Here is a 19,587-nt window from a genome sequence, read left to right as displayed (position 1 = left end):
GTGGGTACTACATTCCCTTGCCATGTGGAACGTACTCCAGTTTCCAATGGTAGCATCCAAAGCACACCTACTCCACACCTGGTGAAGAGGTGTAAAATTACGTAGGTAAGGACATCCCCCCATCTTTACTTCAAACTCCAGCAACTCAGAAACAAGGAACTCCCATCACTCCCCTTCTTCCTTTGAAAGGTTTGCTGTCATGTAGAAAAATACCTAACTTACACACAAATGAACATAGAAGTAGAGCACTACATACAACATGGACAAAAATTCTTCCTCCCATCCTCATCCTCAACTGATATGCTTATTGCTTATGCTTCTAAATAATATGTACATTCCAAGACTAATAAAAACTACTCTGTCCTACTTCCTTGGTCTTAATCCATACAGAATCTCCTATACAGGTCATATAAGGTTTCTGTGCTTACTCTTCTTCCTACTACCCACAGCTTTACCCTCAGAGGATGATTGCACTCACATCAGGTCATCTGAAGGACCCTGAAATAACTTTAGACTTGCACCGTGAACAATAATTGTAATAGTCAGTAACTGAAGCTTGATATTCACTATCTGATATGGCCTGTTCTTACCTTTTGGATAACATTACCCACTGACTGATTTTATATTGTGGTAATCTGCCCAGTGGTTGCTCCCTTAATATGCTTCCAAATTTCCCGCACTGTTTTGGCAAAATGCTTGACAGAGTGTCTGTCCTTGCCAATCCTCGGCTTTATTTTACCAAATGTCAGCATGTGACTCCCATAAACCAATTCATGTGGTGATAATCCTGTCAGAGAATGGACTTTTTAATTATGCATGCCTGCAAAGAAGGATAAATATGTGTCCCAATCATTATGATGTACATTCATATGGTTAGTCAACATCCTCCCTGCTATTCAGTGTACTCACTCCATACTACAACGAGCATGATGGTGCAGTGTCCTTATCCTTAACTTCCTAACCTTTAACAAATTAAACAGCTGCTTTAACAGCTCTGGCATTAGATTTGTCCCCTGATCACTGATCAGAGTTTCTGCACTCCAAATTTGAGCACCCAGCTGTTGTCCAGTGCTTGCGCTACCATTGCAGCCTGTTGGTTTGGGATTGCAGTCATTTCCATATATCCAAAAAACTTATCCATAATAGATAACACAACTTGATTTCCAGCATGAGTCCTGTTGAATGGTCCAAAGACATCTAGCTCAATAATTTTAAAGAGTTCCATTGCTCCTGGTAACTTCTGCAGTGGTATTAACTTATGGCTCACATCTACCTACTGCACCCATGGTATCCACATCTTCTGCTACTTGTCTATTCATTTTCCTACAACCCCCATCGTCTGACAATATGTAATCATGAGCTTATTTCAGCGCTTCATCTTTTAATTTCACTGACACTACTACCCGCTGCTCCATCCTCATTGTTTTACAACCTGTTCCAGCAGGGAATAATGGCTGAAACAAATACTGTTTACACTCCATGTCAGCCCATTGTGCTACTAGCCATTGTGATAGGTCATGACCGAGTGTCTGAATTAATGCTACATTCTGGCTTGAACTGTCCACATATGTATGTTTCTTACCAGACAAGTGTATGAATTCATACTTGAACTCACCTAACATCAGATGCTCATTTAGTCAGCTTACTAGAAGGGTCCATATTCCTCGAAAATCCCTAGAGCTGTATGGTCAGTTACCACTTTAAACTTTTTTGCATACAAATAACAAGGGAATTGGTGATTCCATATGTCACACTAAACATCTCTTTTTCTGTTGTGAGGTAGCTCCGTGTACTGTTCAACTGCCTATAGACATATGCTACTGGATGCTCCTCTCTGTTTACTAACTGACTGAGAACATGCCCAATAGCTTCATTAAAAGTGTGGTTGACAAGATAAACTTTCTAGTAGTCCTGAAAGCTATTACTCAAGTAGATGTTAATTCTCCTTGTAACTTCTCAGATGCAACATGACATTCCTTAGCTCTAGTCCCCTTTTGACAGTTTTGTAATTGATGCTGTTAAATCTATAAACCTTTTTTATGAATTTTCTTTAATAATTCTGTAACCCAGAAAAAGACCATAACTCCTTGGTACATTACAAGGAACTGGAAATTTCCATACTGCCTATAACAACCTTGGATCCATCTTGACCTAAAATTCCCTGAACATGTAACTTCTTTCAATGAAAAGAGAAAATTTTCCATTGTTAATGTTAAATTCACTGGTTGTAAACTTCTGAAAACCTCTTTCAAATGTTGTGTATGCTCTGCAGTATCCTTCACAGAAATTGTTGTATCATCTAAGTATACCATGTACTGGTGAGGTGAGATTTCAGTCCCCTCAATACTGCACCCAGCAAGTGGTGAAACATTGATGAAGCATATTTTAACCAAAACCAGCATCCTATGATACTGAAAATCACCACAGGAGACAAAGAACGCTGCTTTTGGATGGTCCTCCAGGTATTCTCTATTTGGTGGCACCCATTCCTCAGATACAAGGTAATTTCTATAATGTTTTCGATTGGATATGGATTGTTTATGGTTTTGTTGTGAAGATTCTGTAGTCACAACAGAATCCATATCTTTTGATTTCATCTGGAGACTTTTTGGCACAACTACCATAGGTGCACTCCATGTACTAGTACTTTCCTCTGACACCCTACTTCCCTCTATTATCGCATCTGTTAGCTGTTGATAAATGAATTCTTCTAGTGCTGGTTGCAAACATCTCAGTATACAGTAAGTTCTGTGATACACCAGAAATCAGTTCCTGTAGGAATATGATGTTGTGTTATAGGTATTGCTAGCAAAGGTCCTCAAGGAAAAAAAATTCTCATCTTTAGACTATAATTTCTCCATCTCCAATCTGTTTGTATCTCTAAGATGCTCCAACTTCCTAAACAATGCAGTGTCAGTTTATGTACTACCCTGCTGCAGACTCTCCAAGTTCTTACCTGCATCATCTTGGACCTCCACATTATCCTTTGGTGAGCTGTACTCCATCAGCAGCAAATTTTTCTAAATTAATGGCTACTAATTTGCCATACAGTTCCTTCCACACATATACTATTCTTCTGCTTACAAAGCAACATGATGTGTGTTAATACTTTACTTTCTGCCAGTGGTTCTACTGCACACAATGCATTAACAGGCCATTCTGCTCATACATTTACCCAGACCAACTTCCTGGTACCTTGCAGCACAGCAGAAACCAAATTAATCCTTAGTTTTGTTGACTGGAGTTCGAGTGGTTCACCCATTAAGATTGATGCACCTGGCATCCATATTTAACTGCTGACTGTCTCCCCTAGCTGGACTGTAGTCCCTCAAAGTTTAGTTGCATGTTGCTAAATACCAATTTTGGCATGCAGCATTATCAGAAAGTCTAACCCTAAGATTACGCAGTAACCATAACTTACTTGAGCCATGTCTGTCCATTGCTTAAAATGCTGCATTTCCACCAGAAAAAATATCTTTACTGAACCCAAAGACTCCACATGGAGATTGAGGATGTGCAATGGCAGTGTCTCAAGCACAGGGTTTCACTAATGGGGAGGCAGTTCAAGCATAGGTTAATAAAATGGCATATCTGAAAGCAGATAATGCAGACCTGGGTAATGTTCTTGCAGCTGGGGGGGGGGGGGGGGGGAAGAATTGGAATTAGATGAGCAACTTACTCCTTAATTAGATCCACCCACAGCTGGTTTGATCATGCCCTTCCCTGGGAAGATGGCTGTTGACTGTCTTTTTTGGATGGGCAGACTTATGAATTAGAGGAAAGTGGGGAGGAAAATTGAGGCATACTTCATGAAAATCCACTGTTACCTAATGGTTTTCTGCTTTGCAGTTACTCTCTAAACAGCATCCCACATGAGCTAACCAATTGCAAATATACCAGATGTTACTCATAGTTTAGGTAATTGGGATATGCATGGCTCTGTTTGAAAAGAATAGTTTGATAATGTCGTAGGCCAAGCTGTGCATATCTCCTTTCATTCCTAGCAGCTACCTCACAGTAAACAATAACCTGAAGATGTGATACTGCAGTCCAATAGCCTATGCATTGGCTAGAGTTGTGAATTAATGAAATAAAAAAAACATACAAGATAAAAGATAGATGAATCATTAATAAAAGGGCCCTAATAAACATCTACAATTGATATAGAATAATATCTTGAATAATGTTTATTCAAGAAAGTAAAACTCAGATAAAGGGAAAGTGGTGCTTTTATATCCAGCTATGGTGCAGACAGAAAATAGCATAATCAAATGCAATAAAGTTGCACTGCAAGCATTATAAGAATGGCAGCAGAATCCCCAAGCTAAACAGTCAGCCAAGATGCAGGAAAACTAAGTCCATTTTGTGGCCACAATACATGAAATATTCAGAAGTTCAAAACAATTTAAATTTCAACATGATGGTTACAAATTAACAAATGTGAGATAACAAGTAGAAGTTCATAACCTGTCAATTCACAGTTCTGTATTGCAGTCAGAGAAAGAATATCATAGTGGCCATTCATTGCCAAGAATCAATCACTTATATGACTGAATCATGCACATTGCCATATACAGATCTGCTTTTTTCCAGAATGAACATAAAAGTGTCTCAAAACTTAAAGTCTTGTAGTGGCCATTCACCACCCAGAATCTACCACCTGTTTGACCGAAAAACACACTGTATGATAGTCAGGTCTGCCTTTTACAAGGACAAACATAAATGAGACCTGAATCATTCTCTTGAGTACACCTCTGCAAACGTCTGTCTTCTCTTGACTCCAGTGTTGTTCCGCCATACCTGCTTCTAGATTGGCTGAAAGCTGTCCCCAATGAAAATACTTCATTCTTAACATCTACAGTTGTGATGTGACTCAACTACACCACTTTCCACACTAAACTAATACATTTCAACAGTATTTAAATAAAATAAATCATGTGATCATTCATTAAGACTCAGATCATTTACAGTAAATAGAAATAATAGTTTGTTTGTAAATAAATAAGACAGCATTCTTGTTTCAATGTGCTCACATTAAGTGACAACAAAATGCCATTAAATTTTGTGTGAACAATTAGTTACATCTGCTTGATGGAGTTGTCTGTTTGTACTCTTATAATAGTGGTGTCACTAATACATGATATTGAACACTTCTCAAGTTACCATGATTTTGTATTGTCAATTGCAATCAGTGGTTAAGTAAATATCTGGGAGAATGCCCTGGAAAGTTACACTGACCTCACTTCACGGGTCATAAATCATACTCATTTGTATTACCACAGAATTGCAAAGGATTGGCTGGTTTCTGTGGCTGCACAAACATAATTCCCAATCACACAGTTAGAATCTGTGCCTTATGTATGTAAAACAGAGATAACAACCACAAAAACCACTATTCCACTCACACACACCACTGTTTGATGAAAGTGCATGCTATGGTCATGAAGCTGTGCTGTGTGGATGTCAACTGTGCTGGCATCAAACACCAGACAATGTCCTCAGGTACTTCTGACACCACTCTATTGCAATCCAGAGTGAGTGGGGGTGACTGTGGTGTAGGAGTGGTGTAGGGGTGGTGGAGTGGCAGGTTGTGGAGGAGGTGGTGCTGACCAAGGGTGTATACAAAAACTCAGCTGCAAGATACAATGTATTTTATTTTGCCTTGAGTTACAGTGTCAGAGTTCTACAACATCCCTGGATATGCCCTCTGGAGGCTCATGTTTGAAGTCCATGTCCTGCTTCTCTGACACTGTTTACCCCTTTCAGCAGTGTGAACTTGAGCTAGCACTATGTCACCTAGAGTGAGGAGGATCCTGGGCATGTTGATAACAATACTGCAGATCTCCATGATGTGGAATAGTTTGCAGGCCAGCTTATAATTACACGTCCTTTCCACAATGTCACCAAAATTGCACAGTCCACCTGTCTTGCAGTGTACAAATAAGATTACTCATTAAAGTACCTATCAGCTCCTTCATGCTTGCATGCCTATGTGCCTAACATATAGCTGCAGTGGAGCTGCTTCTACTTCAGTAATGCCCAAAATTTAGTTATTATATAGCTGTGCATTGTATGTGATTTGAACATGAACTCAATATACATAGTGTAGATGATGTTGTTTGCAATGAATTATTTCAGTATAAATACAACTGGCACATTTGTTTTGTGATTATCAAATTGTCATAAAGGTACCTTGGTTACCAATTTCAAAAGTGAATACAGCTGTATTCTTATTAGGAAATTTGACATGACACAAATCATCAGTCAAACCAAATAGAAAAAAAAGAAGGATGAAACTGTAAATACAAAATTGGTTGATGTTATAAAATAAATAGTAAAATAAATGATAACCCCACAGCTGTGAATTGACCTTACATAGGGGCCTCACAGCAGTTAATTGGCCTTAAATTTTGAACAATAGCTTTAGTCAGAATCTCTCTGTGAAAATTATCCTAGGTTTCACCCACATTTCTTCTTACAAGTACATATTGTGCCATTATGTTTTCTCTTCTAGTTTCCCTAAATTATTTGTAGTTAGCTTCTGATACTGGTTTCCTAAAGCTTGATATATTTAATGACTGTAGCCTTCTGAGTTTCTTTCAGCCCTGCAAAAAATTATTTTACTTCTGGCAGCATATAAGAAGAAATTGTTCTGCCTTTTTATGTTCTTTAAATTCTTCTTATATTCTTTAAAAGTTGAACATGTTACCTATGACATGTTTCTTGAATAAACATAAATTACAAATAAAGTGACAGATTGGAATAATGCAGATACTCACTACCTCCTGGAAAAGCCGTGGAGCTGAATGCTTTATAATACATTTTTTAGTGTTCTTATGGCTGTACAGAGAAGTTATTGGGAATTCATTGAATTCAAAGTTCTTTCACATTTGGACCTTCAGTCACAGAAAGAATGATGTAAAATGTGTGTCTGAAATGTTAATGATATATTTCACATGTTAAATGTAAAGATAATGCTACATATTAAGATGTTAATTTTAAGCACATCAAAATAATATCAGGTAAATTTCATAAGTGTCTTATATAATTTTGCAAGGCATTTAATTAATACCTCTACAGATTGAATTTCAAAAATCTTATCATTGTATGTGGTTTTATACAGCAGTCAACTTGAAGCTGAAAGTGGATACAAAATATGATCAAGCATTTGTAGATAAGCAAATGAGCAGTCATGAATTTAATCAGAAGCTACAATTTGCAGGACATTCATCAAAAAACACATACATTGACATATTTATCAAGGTAAAAATCACAGCTATTCTTATGCAATGTGGTATAGCTATAAAATGTAATATCATAAAAATGTTAACAATAAAGCTTGAATTCATCTAATTCATTTTCAACTATTCAGTTAATAAAAATTTCTCTCTCTCTCTCTCTCTCTCGCTCTCTCTCTCTCTCTCTCACTCACTCACTCACTCACTCTCTGCCTGGCCTTAAAGAATGTCTTACCATGATATGTTACGAGAAGCTTCTTAAGAAACAGTACCTATTTCAACTGATAAGCAGATATTAATCTGAGTTTGCTTGGTTGCTGGGAGGACAGTACATTAAGTCTACCATAATTAATGTTATAAAATCTTATTGCTAGAATTCTTAGTTATATCTTATCCTGCTTGTGGCATCAAAAATTGTTTTCAGACAATAACTGAAATAGCAAGAAAAGTGATATTGGTCACTCATATTTTCAAATGTTCCTTCATCCACAGTAAAGATAATTAATGATTGTATCATTGCAAAGCTGAGTAAAATAGATATCAGTACCAATTGTCCTGAAACACAGTTAAAATTGCTGTAACAGAAAAAGGCACAGATTCCAGTAGATACACTGTCTGGTGGAATATGGACTTTCCTAGTGAATTATTTCTGCTCTGAGCTGCATTTATAGAGTTCATTGCTCTAGGAATAAAATAATAAAAGGTAGACTTCTGACTTTTTGCAGATTTATTAGTCATTATTTACATAAGATCTGTACAAGTTTATACATTTTCTCCTGTGATTTCTAACTGCTCATGAACATTGGATGTGGGAGACCTCAGCTTGTCTACAGATAAAGTTTTCTATGTCAACTACCTCATCGTCAATGACAAATTATGTCCACATAGTAATTTTTTCAGGTTTCAGGAAGAAATGTTTTGCTAGATACTTGATGTGGTGAGTAAAATGGAAGTGGTAAGATTTCGTAATCTTAAATGCAAAAAATGAGCAATATTACATCACAATACATAAGTGTGAGGTTTTTCATACAGGATGCTTTTCCTGAGTCACAATGATGAACCCAGCATTCATTGAATGTGATCATTTGCTTGAAAACTTCCATGTCCTGGCACATTCTCAATGTTTCCACCTGTATTTCAGTGGTTTTGTAAAACACCTGTAACTTTGTGCAGGATTTTGTATGGTGGGAGTGGGGGACTGGGGTAAATAACTGATGAAACTGAGCTGAATACCATTTATTAACAAAAACATTCCTTAGATGAAGCTAGTACTCCTGGCAGGCTACAGGGCTGCTGGCCTCATGGTTGCAGGACCATTGGGTCAGTAGTCCATGCCAGACATCACGTTTTTTCCAGTCATAAGTACTGATCTCAGCCAGGAACTAACACAGGTATAAGGTAATTGCCCACTTACAATGTTCCCAGAGCCTTTAACCACAGTGAACAGTAGTTAACCCAACAGTGATACACGCAGCCTATAAATGTACTGCAGATAGTTAAAATTGGATTCAAATAATTAAAACAGTTTCATTTCCTTTAAGGTCTCAACAAAAATTTTGAAACATATATCCTGACAGACTGATTGAAATTATGTCTTTAAAGTATATCCAATCATTAATAAAAGCTGTACTCCATAAAACATCAGTTAATAAAATGTAGCAGAAATAAAATCAGAGTTGAATTACTTTGGTCCCATGGGCAAGAATCACTCACAGTACACATAAACCAAATACAACAGATATGATACACACCCACCCACCCACCCACCCACCCACCCACACACACACACACACACACACACACACACACACACACACACACACTTGACCTCAACTACTTCAAACTTTTTAAAAAAAAAAAAAAAAAAAAAAAAAGGTTGATGCACTAACTTAAATTACCATGGTACACCACCACTAAGATTAAAGAGGGGTCCATTTGAAGCACCAGTGATTTTAATTTTTTATATATATATATATATATATATATATATATATATATATATATATATATATATATATCCACACACATACTTAGAATCTTATGGGGTACCACTATCACAACCTTAATATTTCATCACTATAATTCTTAAAGCGTATAACACCTTATCCAATAGTGTGATTACACAGAATACTTCCACTGCATCGCCCATGTGGGGCCAGATGCTAACACTTCAATTATTTAGCAAAATTGGATCACCTTTTGCCCAGACAACACATGTTCTCATATAAGGATGTAAAGTAACACTGCCAGTCCATACTGGCATACATGGACAAACCACAACTTTCTGTAACTTTGGCAAACCAGACCAGTCACAAAAAGTGACATGACATGATGGAACAACTAAAAGGGCCACACTTCATGAGACCAATTTTTATCAGACTCAAACAACACTAACCTTGTTCTGCTTTGATAGATGCTGCACAAAATGTGTAGCACCCAGTGCTATTTGATCTGGAGTGCTGACTGTTCAGCAGTTTAAGCAGTTCCAGATGTTGGCTGTTGGTAATACAATCAGACCATCTTGCACTACTGAGCCCGATTCTACATCAAAAGTGAGCACATGGATACACAGTGAAACTAAAGGGTTCAGTAATGGATCACAATGCAAATGCATCTGCATGCATCACCCACTATCATCCTAGAGGGCACACTTGGGCAAATCTGACTGATGGCTACAGCAACATAAAAAACTCTCACAGAAAAACATTATAAAACATCAGTGCACCACAAAATTATATATAAAAAAAATCTTCTTTCAACGCATAATGTCCGCTTTTGCATTATCAGCACCGCAGGCATAATAAAAAAAATCCTTTAGATGGATAATTAAAAGAACTACATGGAATCTACAGTTCACTACTGCCAGCTGGTACTGTGTACCCAAAAGAAAAACTTATATTTGACACTCCATGCTCTGGTGCCATACTACAATACACCACGTAAGTGGCTCACAAACAGGAGATCTTATGATAAGTAATTCACAGAGCCAACTTCCACTATTTGCTTACCCCAGGCACTCCTCATTTCTCAGGGAGGACACTCTGACGACAATGCAGAGGTGATTTGCAGGCCAGCGCCACCCAAGTTTGCTGTCAGGTGGATGGATGTTTTAATGAAATTTGCCAATTTAAATGGAATTTCATTAAAGAATAAAAGTAAATAATCAGTTACCTTTTTTAAATTTTTTGCTTTTAGTTAATTTGCCTTTCTTTCTTTCTGTACGTACGAACGAACTTTGTTGTAGAACCTCTCATTTACGTGTGGTAATAAAAAAATTCATTTACACGGAACTAAGTACATTTAAAATTACGTGAACTCATATTAACTGATTAAGAATATTTAGTTGAGAATTAAATCCTTTACATAATTCGGCCTTGGCACACATTTTCTAAATGCAATGTTTTTTTTTTTTTTTTTATATTATTTACTGAATTTTTTTCCCGGCGTTAGCTATGGAACACAAGACTGTCTCTATTAGCAGAAAATGGTTAAGTATTGCCAAGTCGACATTTAATTATCACTGATAAAACACACATCGCTATACATTTAAGTTATTTGAAAGAACCAAAATTGTTAAATTTCAACATTAACTATCCGCCTATGAATGCACAAATGTGTAACTATTTTTAAAATCCGTCAGTCTCAGGATTGCTGCAAAAGAAGAACATTTTCTTAATTCACTGCTAATTTTTTATCTGTTCCCGATTTACGGGTTTGGTTAATTTTTCTTAGTGGAACAATTTTTTAAATGTGCCGCCGCTGCAAATCGATTGGTCGCGGCACAGCCCAGCAACACCGCTAAAAATGCTGAAAATTCTTTAAAGAAATATTATAGATGACATGGGCAAGCTAATTTACATTAATAATACACACTTTTGATAAATTATGATGTATTTATACCACAACAATAATTCAACTTACACTAGTTTGTAATTTCTGCTCTAATGGCGGCTAAATCTCGATACAGACAAAAGAAGTCTACCCATTCATAAAACGCTTCATCACAGCTTCCTATCGCTTTCAGCTCTAAAGGAGGATGACCCGAAGAATACGTAGTACACGGTGCTTTTATACTACTTTATTTTCCTCTGGCTGAATTTCACATCTCTGTTATCGCAGATATTGACACATTTCGCAATTACATTATGAATATAGAAATATTACCATCCTAAATACAGAGAGAATATTACTACAAAAAATATTACAATAATAACAAATGTCTTTTACACAAAATTCAATAATATTTTTTGCTAAATAATTACAGTATATACAAATTGCTCAGAGCGGCGTATATGGTACAATTAAATTTTAGTTTATTAATAGTGTGAGTTTGCCAGGGAACATTACATTGCCCCCTGGCAGCATTTGGCAAAGAGTTTCTATACTTTGACACAATGGTGCCAGTAATGTTCTTTACAATTCTGTATTTTTTCATGGAATGGCTCTTTTAATTAGTCCCAGGGTTATATATTTGTTATATATGTTCATGGCTCCTCCATTTGGGCGAAGGCAGACAGGAAACCTGGGCAAAACTGTGCCGGAGCCCAGCCATCCCAGTTGGTTCATGATTAATCTTGTCTCTTTAACAGTCATTCTTTTGAATTGATTTAACAGTTTGTCATCAACGGTTACATAATATCACAGTCACATACAGTTCAACGATATACTGCAAGGTCACTTGTCCTAGGATATATCACTTAGTTTTTTGAAATCATTTAGCACAGCATCACTTTTTATAATGTTCCCACTACCTACGTGTTACAAATCCATCTCCTACACTTGTTAGTGTTCATTTTCTCTTATCAGTTCACAGGTATACATAATAAATGTTCAATGTTTATCAAAAATGGAGTCATTGACATGTTATGCAGTTCGTGTAAATATTTTGGAAAATGTCAATAATGCTGTAGTTGGTGAGCGGTGCGGAGTAATTTTTGAGCGGTGCTCGGCGCGGCGCGTCGGCTCCGTGTAGGTCACCGCCCCCGGTGTTGACAGTTACGGCGCAGAGAGGCGTGTGGCTGTCTGGTCTGCTATGGGCTGCTGCAGCCGTTGCATGGCTGAGTTAGCCGGATGCGCGTTGTATATCAGCTCGCCCGTGTGACTTCTTGCAGTGCTCCAGCAAACATGCAACAAGTTCACAAACAGTGTACTATCCTTATGGGCATTTTTCCTACTGTGGGAAAGAACGCACACAGTTATTGGCAGTTATTATTCAGTAGGCCTTCACTAGTCTGGTTTGCACAATGTTTCGTTGTCACAGTAACACGTTTTATGGGCACACAATATTTTTTCACCATGTCATGACTTGTCATTAGTCACACGCAAGTTTTCACCTTAGGACAAAATGTATCTCTGTAGTCAATGTGCTTTCCTAGTGTCCCTTGACACACAGAGAGTTATAGTTTGACACTAACTTGGTCCACCGTCCGTTATCGGCTCACTGTTCGTGTCGTGCTAGTTCCTTGTTCACTTGCACACACGGCGATGATACAGTTTCTTATTGTTTGTTCAAAACAACTTCGTGATGTATTGCTGCAGGTTTAACAGTCACTGTCTGTCTCTGCCACACAATACTGCACTTTTGTTTAAGTTTTTTCATTTACAATGTCCGTTGTGCAATTTTTTTTTAAACAGCACATTCGTAACTTTTTTGCTCGCTCTTTACCAAGGTGTGTGATATTTGCGTACATGGTAACAAATATTAAAATTTCGTATTAGTTTGCCCAAAAATCATCTATATTTGTTCGAGTAGATTTTATTTGTGCATTCCAGCTGGATTCAGGCATATTGTTCAATAACTCCTTTGAAATTATGTCTCACTTTACTTGCAAGGTCCTACGTAACTACAGTGTAGTCTCTGTAGGCTAAAATTGACTTGGACTGTATCAGGCTAGCTCTTTTTTACTGATTGAATCTGCACATGCTTCAATTGAAGCTTCTCTGTGCGTAACTTTGCGTTACTTAAATTTGCAATAAGTTTGTCTCCCATGGTGCCCTCGGGTCACTACTGGGTGCATTATTCTCTTTGATAACACTGGTTTGAAAATAAAGTTCTCAGGGTCTCATATTACTGATATTATTCTGGGTTCGAATCTGTCAATCTGACAGCTACACATATATCCATACATACATATATAATAGAAAAGATTGTACCAAGAAATATTTCAAGCTTGACACACATATAGAAAATTATGCAGTACACAAACTAATCATTACTAAAATGCTCCTCCTCACTGATCTCTGTGACAATTTAACACTATAAATAGTTGCACTAATCAGATTATCTGTGCAGACATTTAGAGCATGTTTAAGCTAACACTAATTAAAAGAAGACATAACACAAATATTCATAAACAAAAGAGAAAGTCAATCATATTCTTATAACTAAATACTTCTACACTAATACATTATCTCTAAGATCACACATCATTAATGTTCATTCATTTTCAAAAGAATGGTGTATCTTTTTTACACATAACACATAGGACATTTAGTCATTTACTGTAGGGATATTTTTACATCCTTACGCGGATACAGTCCCCGTACTCTCCCTGAGTGGGGATCTGCTAAGAGATAGCTACATTCATGTGGCACACTTACTATTCTAAAAGGTCCATTGTACACTAATTGCCACTTGCTATTCTGTTTCAAGGATGCCGAGGACTTAGGATTATTGCGTAAGAGCACCAAGTCCCCAACACTAAATTTTTGATTATTCGTCACATGTCGATTATATTTTTCTTTCCTTTTTTGAGCGCACCTGGTGAGGTTGCACCCTGCTTTTCTTATCTTCTCTTCCTTAGGCTCAGGAATGACTGGGACCTTAGGCAAAAGTGCCAGCCACTCATTCAGAACTCTATTATTATTTATTATAATCTCGTTTGGTGGATACCCCATAGAAGCATGCGGGGTTGCGTTGTGAATTTCCAAACACTTAGGTATCAGATCTGGCCATCTTGTGTGCTTACATGCAATGTATAACCTGAAAAATTTATTTAACTCTCCAAATGTTCTCTCTACTAAACTTGCTTGTGGGTGAAAACGGGATATTAGTATGTGCTTTATATCTTGTTCATGTAAATAGTTCTTCCAGGTATGACCTGTAAAATAGGAAGCATTATCCGATATTATCGCTTCAGGCTTACCCACCTGTGTAAAATATTCCTTCCCTAACCATTTAACTATTCCACAAGCGGTGGCTGATTTAAGGCAGTATGTTTTTAAGTATTTAGAGAAAAGGTCATATACCGCTAAAATGTACTTTAATCCACCCCTGGCTCGAGGGTAGGGTCCTGCTATGTCTATAGATACTAACTGAAGTGGCCAATGAGGCACTATAGGATGCAGTTCAAACCTTGTGGACTTATTTTGAAACTTAGCTTTTTGGCACAGAGGACAAGTCCTGATAATGGTGCGAGTCTGCTGGCTTATTCCCTTAAAGTAACAGAATCTGGATAAAATCCTTATTGTTTTGCCTATCCCAGCGTGACCCCATGCTAAATGCGTGTGCCACACTACAGCTGGGATAGCCTGTTGCGGTATACACATGACTCCATGGTCATTTGACACACATGTTTTATAATACAGAATATTATCTACTATTTTGAAATTCTGAACACTTTTAAGATTGGTTCCTTCTTTAATTTTGCTAATGATATCTCGCCAAATCGGATCAGTTTCCTGCAATATAGACATATTCTTACACGTATGTAAAATGTCCCTCCTATGTACCTTATCTTGTACTAAGAGTATTCGATATTCCTCCGATTGTTCCAAAATCTTTGACACTGAGGATTGCCCTAGTGGGAGCCTCGACAAGGCGTCAGCTACAACATTATCTTGTCCTTTTAGGTACATAATCTTAATTTTTTATATTCCTGCAATGCTAACCTCCATCTTAGCAAGCTGGTATGGTATAATTTGCAAGACATTAAATAGCTCAGAGCCTGGTGGTCACTGAATACTTTGATTTCTTTGCCATAGATGTAATAATTGAATTTCTTTACCGCCCAAACCACTGCAAGAGCCTTTAATTCGGTAGCGGAATATGCTCTCTCACAGCTGTTTAGTGTACGGCTGCCAAATCCGATTAAATTGATTGTTGTGGGGTCGTTGCTCCTGTCCCACTGAAATAAACAAGCACCCAGACCGTATGAACACGAATCTGTCGCTATGCAAAAATCTTTTGTCATGTCTGGGTGTCGCAGTATGTTTGCATTCACCAAGGCATTTTTGATAGCGTCAAATGCGCGTTGACATTCTTCTGTCCACACCCAGTGTGCATTTTTACGCAACAGGCTCAATAAAGACTCGTTATTCATTAATTGGTTTGGAACAAACCGTCTAAAAAAAGATGCAAGACCTATAAACGCTTTGAGTTGTCTCTTAGTTCTCAGGCTAGGATACCCATGAATTGCATCAAGTTTTTTGCTGTCAGGTTTGATGCCTTGTGGTGTTATTATGTGACATAGAAATTTAATCTGATTACGTCCAAATTTGGATTTCTCAAGATTCGCTGCTACTCCCGCTTGCTTAAACCTTTCTAAGACTCTACCCAGTAGTTCAACGTGCTCCTCCCAGGTGGCAGTAGCAATCACCAGATCGTCTACATACACTGTTACCCTTTGCAGCAAATCCGGACCTAAAACCGCGTCGAGGGCTGTTATGAAAACTCCTGCACTTATATTTAAGCCAAAAGGTAGTACCCTAAATTGGCAGCTCCTTCCCCCAAATATAAATGCAGTATATTTCCTCGATTCGGGTGTGAGCAGGATTTGCCAGAATGAACTTTTCATATCAACAGTTGTCAAATATTGCACTCCATGGAATTTTTGAATTTGCTCATCTAAGTTTTCCGGATGAGTCCTGACAGGTACAATAATTTCGTTTATGTCTCTTGCATCTAATACTAACCGTACCTTTCCGTCTGCTTTTGCTACCACCACCAAAGGACTACTATAAGGGGACAAAGACGGTTCTATTATTCCCCACTCGATCAGTTTTCTAATTTCTTTAGCTACTATTTCCTTCTTGGACCAAGGAATCGAGTATGAGGCTTGACAGTAGGTTTTGTGAGGCTTCACCTCGATATTGTATTGATACCCCTTAACAATTCCTGGTCGTTCTGAAAATACATCTGCATAATTAGATAATAACTGTACCAAATCCTGCTGTTGCATTGAGTTCAAATTTTCGGACTGTGATACTTTGTTCACAAGTGCGTCCACATTTGCTTTTAATTGATCACTTTGTATGTCTGGATAATAGAGATTTTGTCCTAGACAATGACTGTCTAAATGTAGTATCCACTGATTCCTACATTTTATGTTAATAGCATTACAATTAGGCACAGTTACCTCTTCAGATCTGAGCATGGACAATTGTATCCTCCTACCCACGTTCATCAAACTTAATTTTCCCCGAGAAAGGTCGATTACTGCGTCCCTTTCTCTCAAAAAATCTACCCCCAAAATGCAGGCTACCTTTAAACCCTTTACTACCAGGAATGAGCACGCTATGGCTTCTTCCCCTACGTACATCTCTACCCACACTTGGAGTTTAATTATTTGTCACTGTGCACTTATGGCTCCAGTGACTTTGCAATTATTCACAGGAAAAGTCAGCATACGCTTTTCTTTCCGCAGTACTCTGAATAAGTCCATACTCATGACACTGACAGTAGCACCTGTATCTACGATTGCTTGCACATCAATATTGTTAATTTTGATCTCTATTATCGCTTGTACTTTGTCTTTGTGCTCCTTTATGCACGTGGATGGTTCAGTTATTAATTCATGTCCCATCTGTACCCCGTCATTATACCTGAGGATACAGATTCCCGATGTTTTGTTCTGTGTCGGGCTGCTCTTACTCCAAACCTCAGCCGACGATGGAGAGCGTATCTCGGCTGAATATAGTTTGTTGGATTATTGCTGGTGGATGGGTGTGGCTGCTCTGTGTCACTGACCTCCACTATGTGTAAGTTGTGTTGCATCGGCCGCCACGGTTGCGCAATTGGCGCATTTTGTGGTGGCGGTCGGTTATTGTCATATCTTTCACTGTTTTGCCGGTCCGGACTGGGCCTCTGGTTCTGTGGCCAAGTTCGGTTTGCATCATTATAGGTATTAGTGTTCCACAGCCCCCTGGCATTTTTCCATCTACTATTGCTTGGTGGGCCTGTTTCATATCGGTCATCTGACCTCCTTTTCCGGTCATTATTCACCGGCGGACTATTGCCGTTCCGGCCTCTACCTCTATTCCCATTTTGTACATAATCTTGTCTCCTATTGTTACCTCCGCCGTTTCCATTATTTGGTGGAGGCGTGTTATTTCGACCATTTCTGTAACCGTTTCCGTTACTTCTAGCCTGTTCAGAGGCTGCCTTAACATCCTCCTGAATCAGGTCAATTGAGTCCAGAACAGACAAGAAATGTTCTATGTCGTTCTCCGGCACGTGTATAAGTTTTTCCTTTACGTGTATCGGCAAGTGTGATTTCAAAAGTCTGATCAAATCCCGGGATGAAATCTGCTCGTCCCAGTAACGGGTCTTATTAATGTACTTCTCAAAATATTTTCGCAAATTGCCTAATCGTGGAGAATACGGCTCTGGATTATATACCTCTTTCCGTAATCTCTCCTGAATACATGTTGACCAATATTTGGCCAAGAATGCCTTTTCAAATTGCTCATATGTGTTGCAACTGTCAGCTGCTTTGGTTGCCCATAATGCAGCATCTCCTTGTATGTAAGACATAACGAACTGTATTTTCTGTGTATGACTCCAAACGCTAGGCAAAATGTTTCTAAATCCCTTGATAAACACTACAGGGTGAACAGATTTCTTCTCCGTTGTAAAGATCTGAAACTGTCGGTTTCTAATCAGGCTTTCTTCAATCACTATTTTGGAATGACATTTATTTGTTTCACTAACATTGGTTGCCTGTTCTGTCTTGCAGTCGCAATTTTTTACTGTTGTATTTATATGCCTATCATTGTTGGACCTGGCTGGCATGACACACGCCTGCGCGTCGCCGTGCAGTAAGCTGATTTCTAGCTCGGCAAGACGACGGTTGACATTCCGCTGCCACAGCGGAATGTCAGTGTGTACAGCCTTTTTTAGGTCCTGCATTTCCGCATTGGAGCCCACGTCTTTGGCTTCAATCGCGGCGTGCACCTTCTCGTCTATTTCTTTTATAAATTCGTTTTGAATTTTGTGCACTTGTTCGGACATTTTCTGATCAATTACTTGAGTTGTGTCAATTTCTAATTGTTCGATTCTGTTAGCCAGTACACTGATTTCACCCACGATACTGGCGTTAGCCACTTGGATGTTATCTACTCTATCGCTCAGTTCTTGCACCGCTTTGGGTATGGTTTCATAGTTTTGTTTCATACTAACAATCTCATTTTGCATAGCTTCCAAAGATTGCATTAACTGCAAATCTCTCTCATGCTGGCATCGATCACGCTCTGCTTGTTCATGCATAAACGTAGCTTGGAAATTGAGCATGCGCTCGAACATAACTCTTAATGATTGCACTTCTGACACCTCACCACTCTCTGGTACGTGTCTAGTGCTTGTGGGTGGCACAGTATTTCTACTATCAACTGCATCACTGGCTGGCAGTGGCAACATTTCTTGCCCTTCTGCCCCCAGATTCTCACATTGTACTTCCTGAACTATGCCACTAACATTACTTTGTGCCCCACTTTCTAACTCGGTATCACTACTTGCTAACTGTTGTTCATTATCCATGTTGATATCTTTCTGACTACGCAATCTGACCATAGTCAACAAAAGAAGCAAAATCTGAACTAAATATCCTAACTCTCAGGTCTCACTGACATAATCACACAAGAAATGGTCATTTGTTGAAACACACTTATTATATACTACAATGACTAACTATTCAAATGTCCTGTTATTTTTTAAAAAAAAGCACTAACAACAAGCACACCACTAATGATCCGAGGACACTGCACTGAGGCTACTTTACTACCCACAGGACAACTACACTGTAGCTTTACCTTTTGGTGATCTATCTTGGGTGCAGCTGCCCCCTGGTATTGTGGTAGGTAATTAATTTTTCGATATAATGAGCTCTCTTCTTCAGCTTGCCTCTGGGTATATACTGTTCTCATGCAAAAAATCATATACAGGTATTACCACACAATATTGGTTAGGCAATACACACAATACATGGAAAAAATTATTAGTTGTTCTCCAACAAAGTTTGACTACAATAATTCCCTAGTTTTCTCATGGGTATTTTGTGGCCACTACATATTCGAGCCCCACGTTGGGCGCCAATGTAATGAAATTTGCCAATTTAAATGGAATTTCATTAAA

The 19,587-nt window shown here is 38.2% G+C and overlaps 1 protein-coding gene across 1 annotated transcript in view; it reads left to right on the top strand.

Moving 5' to 3' along the window:
- LOC124796280 (integrin alpha-PS5-like) overlaps window positions 1-19,587 on the top strand; it is a 566,708-nt gene that overhangs the window by 382,292 nt on the left and 164,829 nt on the right. Inside the window, exon 13 of the mRNA XM_047260397.1 lies at window positions 7,124-7,263. Coding sequence (XP_047116353.1) covers window positions 7,124-7,263 — 140 coding nt within the window. The remainder of the gene's footprint in view (window positions 1-7,123; window positions 7,264-19,587) is intronic.

Source organism: Schistocerca piceifrons, chromosome 4 (assembly GCF_021461385.2).
Source record: "Schistocerca piceifrons isolate TAMUIC-IGC-003096 chromosome 4, iqSchPice1.1, whole genome shotgun sequence".
NCBI classification, from domain to species: Eukaryota; Metazoa; Arthropoda; class Insecta; order Orthoptera; family Acrididae; genus Schistocerca; species Schistocerca piceifrons.
This window is presented reverse-complemented; position numbering and strand designations above follow the sequence as displayed.